The sequence below is a fragment of the Frankliniella occidentalis genome, unplaced genomic scaffold (genome assembly GCF_000697945.3).
Source record: "Frankliniella occidentalis isolate FOCC.00 unplaced genomic scaffold, Focc_3.1 Scaffold179, whole genome shotgun sequence".
Classification (NCBI taxonomy): Eukaryota; Metazoa; Arthropoda; class Insecta; order Thysanoptera; family Thripidae; genus Frankliniella; species Frankliniella occidentalis.
Window position 1 is genome coordinate 41,505 of NW_026267305.1, and position 6,051 is coordinate 47,555.

The 6,051-nt window shown below is 48.5% G+C and overlaps 1 protein-coding gene across 1 annotated transcript; it reads left to right on the top strand.

Moving 5' to 3' along the window:
- Positions 1-409: 409 nt before the first annotated feature.
- On the top strand, positions 410-5,168 carry LOC113215790 (uncharacterized). The gene is made up of 2 exons (XM_052271944.1): positions 410-3,499; positions 4,032-5,168. Exons 1-2 carry the CDS (start codon positions 410-412, stop codon positions 5,166-5,168), a joined length of 4,227 nt encoding a protein of 1,408 aa, XP_052127904.1.
- The last annotated feature ends 883 nt before the right edge of the window (positions 5,169-6,051 follow it).

A 6,051-nucleotide genomic window follows, 5' to 3' on the forward strand; every position in this document is an offset into this window, starting at 1 on the left:
CCAAAAGGCTACATGATGCTATTTTAGGTCGAAATAAATTGATAGTCGGGAGGTCCTCCGTGGATTCAACCACGAGAAAAAAAAAAAAAAAAAAATCTAGTGCCGAGAGAATACTTTTCTCCACCGCTCAGTAGCGTAGTAGACTGTGGGTGTTGGAAGAAAGATTTTCTTTGTTTTGATTCACTGTGCTGCTGATAGCGCCAGTGGCTTTCTGTTTCCCCAACTTGTACTTCTTAGCCTTCGTGCCATTGAAGTGTTGGTTCACTGTGCTGCTGATAGCGCCAGTGGCTTCCTTTATTCCCCATCCTGCACTTCTTAGCCTTCGTGCTGCTGAAGTGTTTACAAAATTCTTTGTTTCGCCTTCGGGCCGTAAGCTTGATGCTCCTCGTGAGCCCTGCTTCTCTCTGACATGCCCTCAATCTTAAAGGACATTTTGTCAGAATGGGAGGGGGGGTGTTTCTACACAGTCGAGCTCCTGGCTGAGGCCTACACGACCTTCCTATTGAACCTCGTGGAGTCCACAGCTGAGGAGAGGGCCGACCTGAGGGTTATCCCCTTCCTGTTGGTGGGGTACACTGCGTACTCCCGCTTCCAGAATGGTGACGACCCCCAGGCCGCCCTAACCTATCGCATGGCTTTGGCCATGTGTGGTGCCGGCTCGAACGCCCCTCCCCGCCCTACAACTCCCCCGGCGCGCTGCTCTACTCCACCCGTCCAGCCGCCACGGCCTGCAACACCACCGGCAGGCCCGTCAAGGGGTCTCTCGCCACAACCAGGGCGATCACGACCACGCTCCCCCTCTCCTCAACCTGGGCCATCCAAACGACCCAGGGAAGAGGATGATGAGGCAGAGGAGCAACCTACCTTGGAGGTGCTCCAAAGCCGCGAACGCCATCTCAGGCGTTTCAAGGCATCTTTCAAGGAGGAGGTCATGTTGGTCCGGGGTCTCGGAAACACCCTCCCCTCCGAGGCCCTTATGGAGGGCATGTTTGACACTGCATTGCAAAGACAGCGCGATGCCCTCCACGCCAAGGATGACGATCGAGCGATTGTAGAGATCAGAAATGGCGAACACGATGCGAACCCCATATGGTTCAGCATGAGACGTGTAGACCAAATCAATGGAAGGGTTATTTTGGACAAGGTCACCCGTGTATTGAATTCAAATCAGGAATTCATGGCCGATGGACAGTTAAGGATGTCCTACATACATGTCCCTACGCCACGAGCTGGTGGTCGCCGCACCAACATCGTAGCGAATGAATCTATGGCAGATTGGTTGGTGAGAAAGCAAAATCAAAAGTGTGTGTTGCCTCCAGATAATGTTGACAACATGTGTCTCACACGTAGCGTTGCTGTTGCTATGGCTAAACTTAGGGTCAGTAGATTTGCCTTTCGTCGGATGAAAAGTCCAGCATCAGATATTCAGACGGAGAAGGCTGAGTCTCTCTGCACCCAGGCAAATATAGACAAAACACAACGCTGTGGTATTGACGAGGTGCGCAAACTGCAAGATGCACTCCCTGACTTTAGGTTGTGCGTGTTCACTGACAAGGAGGGAAAAGAGTGCGTTTTCAAGGGTCCTTACGCTGTAGCTCGTAAAAACATCTACCTTCTTTGGCATGATGAACATTTCGCAGCCATTTTCTACCCCGAGTCGGCATTCGATTACAAATTCGTGTGCGAAAAATGTGTTGTCTTCTACAATAATGCGGGGGATCACAGATGTCCAGGGTCTTGTTGGCGATGTCTAGGCCCGGATGAACACACGGATGCTCTTAGGCGTTGTGACAGCTGCGGGCATCAATTTGCAGGGGATGAGTGCTTTGAAAATCACAAAACACACAAACTCCCTCACTCACAATTCACAAAGTGTGATGCCTTCAAATTCTGTAATGGTTGTAAAAGGAGCTATTCACGATTAAGAGGCGGGCCTCGTGTGTGTAATTTTGTGTATTGCAAATTCTGTAAGAACAACGTCCTGGAAAACCACCTCTGTTTCATGCAGAGATGGGAGGAAAAAGAAAAAACTGACAAATGGTCCTACCACACGGTGACGTATGACATCGAAACTTCCCAATGTGACCCAGTGGAGGGGCAGCCTGACACATTCGAGCACAAGCCGATACTCCTAGTGAGTCAAACTGTGTGTGACGCGTGCGCACACATACAGCAGAATGATTACTTTTGCACGCATTGTAAGACACGACAACACATTTTCCACTGTCTTGATGATCCTAACATTAATGTTATGGGGCAGTTCCTCGATTATCTGCAGTCGTTTCCTGCTAAATCAGCTTTACTGCTTGTTGCTCATAATGCAAAAGCGTTCGATGCAATTTTTGCACTTCAGGAAATGATTGCTCGTAAACGAAAAGTAGATCTCACGTTACAGGGGGCGAAAATAATAAGCATGAAGGTGAAAACATGGAAATTTATTGATTCTCTTATGTTTCTCCCCATGCCTCTGAGCTCGATGCCAAAGGCGTTCGGACTGAATGAGTTAAAGAAAGGTTACTGGCCTTATCTAGCCTGTAAACCTGAGTATTTTCATTATGAGGGACCTTTACTTGATAAGTCGTACTACTGTGTAACGACGATGAAGTCAAAAGCGGCAGTCGACTTTCATACATGGTATGATCAACAAATATCTGATGGGTATGTGTTCAACTTCAAAAAGGACCTTATAGATTACTGTACTTCTGATGTTACTATTTTGCGTCAGTCATATCATGCTTTCCGTAAGCTCTTCGAACAGTGTGCGGGCTTTGACCCTATGTTCCACTGTATCACTTTGAGCAGCGCATGCATGTCCGCCTATCGACGGAACTTTCTACCTCCCAATAAGATAGGACTTGTTCCTGACGGTGGTTATCATGGTAGAGGTAAACAAAGTCATGCTGCGCTCAGATGGCTAGATTTTGAGGCCCATAAACTAGGAATGGTTATCAAAACTGTACATACAGATAGGGAAGTTTCAATTATGGGACGCCGTGTTGACGGATATGTTGAAATCCCACACCCTGATGGTCGTATAGAGAAACGAGTGTACCAGTTTCACGGGTGTTACTGGCACCACTGCCCGCAACACTTCCCCACCTCAGATGACGACAAAGAGAACCGTCACGAACGTACACAAGCACTCACTGCTCTTTTTAGAGAACAAGGTTACAATGTAGTAGAAAAGTGGGAGTGTAAATTCAACGAAGAGTTGAAGACAGACCCCGAAACAATTGCATTTTTTGAGGCTCACCCCACAACAAGGTCACCTCCTCCTTTGCTTAGAGATGCTCTTGTTGGGGGACGTACCAGTGCGATGCGCTGGTACCATAAGGCAGACCTTGAGAAGGGCGAGCGAATCAACATGGCAGATGTTGTATCAGAGTACCCTAATGCAAACCTTCGAGGAAAGTACCCATACGGGCATCCCAAAATTTATCTGGAAGGTGACCCTGACATTCCTCCTGTTGAGGAGTGGAATGGCATGATCAAGTGTACGGTCCTCCCCCCACGTGATCTGTTTGTTCCAGTTCTCCCATACAAAGCTAGAGGCCGGCTGATGTTTCCTCTCTGTAGAACCTGTGTAGAGACGGGAAAAAAAGAATCCTGTCATCATAACGACGTGTGCCTGCAGCAGTGGCGTATCTGTGAAGAGGCGCGCAACACTGGCGGATCTGCGCCGGCCCGGCCAACACTGGCGGATCTGGGAAGGGACGGTCATCAGAGGCGTATCTGCGTTCGGCTGATCTGCTCAGCCAACTTCGGAGCCCTATTGCTCCTCGTAGGCATGTCGTACAGTATTGACTGATGTCTCATTGCAATGTTTATATCCTCGTGATTGAGTTTTGATATCACTCAATACTATACGACATACCTACGATGAGCAATAGGCCTCCAAAGTTGACTGTGCATATCAGACGAACGCAGATACGCCTGTGATGACCGTCCCTTCCCAGATCCGCCAGTGTTGGCCGGGCCGGCGCAGATCCGCCAGTGATGCGCGCCTCTTCAGAGATACGCCACTTCTGCAGGCACACGTCGATAATGACCCTAGTGATAGACAACTAACAAGCTCATGGTGTGCCCCAGAACTTTTACTTGCTCTGCAAGAAAAATCATATCAGCTTATCACTGTACATGAAGTCAACCAATACCCAGGCACAATGGTCTATAATCCTGATACTGGTGAGGATGGTCTCCTATCGGGCTATGTCCGATGCTTCATGGCATTGAAAATGCAGGCAAGTGGGTGGCCACCTGAATGTGATTCAGAGGAAAAAAAGGCTGAGTTTATAGAGGATATCCTTAAACATGATGGAGTCACACTCGACCCCACGAAAATGAAGAAGGATATGGCTCTTAGGACTCTCAGCAAGCTAATATGTAACAGCTTCTGGGGTAAGTTTGGAGAGAAAACTCTGAGACCTAAAACGGTCTTGATATTTGACTATGCTCACTTGATGCCACTTATAACAGACACTAGGAAGGAGATAACATCACTTGTCGCTCTGAGCGAAGAATGTCTTCAAGTGACGTGGAAACCGGCAGAGGATACAGAGGAGACGCTTCCGACCTCTTCACTCCTACATGCTGCGTTTACCACATGTTTTGGAAGACTACAATTGTACAAATACTTGGATATAGTTAAGGAACGTGCCCTTTACTGTGATACCGATTCGGTGGCCTATATAAGCCGCCCCGGTGAACCTGACCTCCCCACCGGTAGTCACCTGGGTGACCTGACCGATCAGGTCGAGGAGGATTACGGCCCGGGGTCGTATATCATTGAGTTCGCGGCTGGGGGGCCTAAAAACTATGCGTACAAGGTGGCTGTGGGGGGCGATGTAGCGAACATCAAGGTGTGTATCAAGGTGAGGGGTATCACCATAAACAGGTCCTGTGATGATCTCATCACTTTTGAGAACCTCAAAGCTATGGTGATGGGGGAGCAAGACAAGATGGTAGTGCCCATTCCGCGCCAGATTGCCCGGTTACCGACTTGGAGAATTGTGACTCGCCCCACGTCAAAAAGGTGGCAAGCCGTGAACACCAAGCGGCGCAGAGTTGGCGTAGAACACACTGTCCCACACGGTTACAATGCGTGGACTATGGCTCCTGAGGAGGACCAAGGCCTCCTTGAGGTCATGGACCTCCTTGGCGACGCCTAAGTCATTTTAATTGCGCAGGGGAGAGGCAGACAGGCCCCACTAGCGCAGGGGAGGTGCAAGCAGGCCCCACCGGCGCAGGGGAGGAGCTGGTTAGGCCCCTATAAAAGAAACACCCACACTAAGTCGACCATCAGTCTGGATCTCAGGTTCCAACATCCCTGCACCGCCCTCGTGGTAGGTGGAACGGGAAGCGGGAAAACTTATTTCATGAAACGTCTGATTGAAAATAGAGATGAGATGTTCAATACAACATTTGAACAAATCATTTTTTATTACTCTGAATGGCAGCCTCTTTACGGCGAACTAAAAGACAAAGTCGATTTCCGACAGGAACTTCCTATGCTGGAAGACCACCCCTCGGGGGAAGGCCCAAAGCTTGTTGTCATTGATGATTTTATGGATGAGATTAAGTCACACCATAAAGAAATCCTAAAATTTTTCATTAAGGGTTCTCATCACAGAAACCTAAGTATTTATTTTCTGAGTCAATGTTTATTTCCTGATGGCCTTCGCCAGATAAGTTTGAACACACACTATATTGTTCTGTTTAAAACAAGCCGTGACTTGGCACAGATACGCACATTCTGCATGCAGGTCGATCCTTCCCATTTTCGTGCCTTGCTAGAAGCTTATCACGACGCCACAAAGGCCGGGTTCACGTACATTCTATTCGATTTCAAACCAAATCAGGCTGATCACTTGCGCACACGCACTCTCATTTTCCCTGGTGAGTCCACGGTCGTTTACATCCCGAAAGGGAAGTATAAAAGGGAGGCATTAGCACTAGTCTGAATCATTCGTTGACAATGGCTCCTGCCGTAAACACCCATAATAAGGCGTTGCTTAAGGTTCTGCAGTCAGCTAAACCTAATCTCCGTAAAGC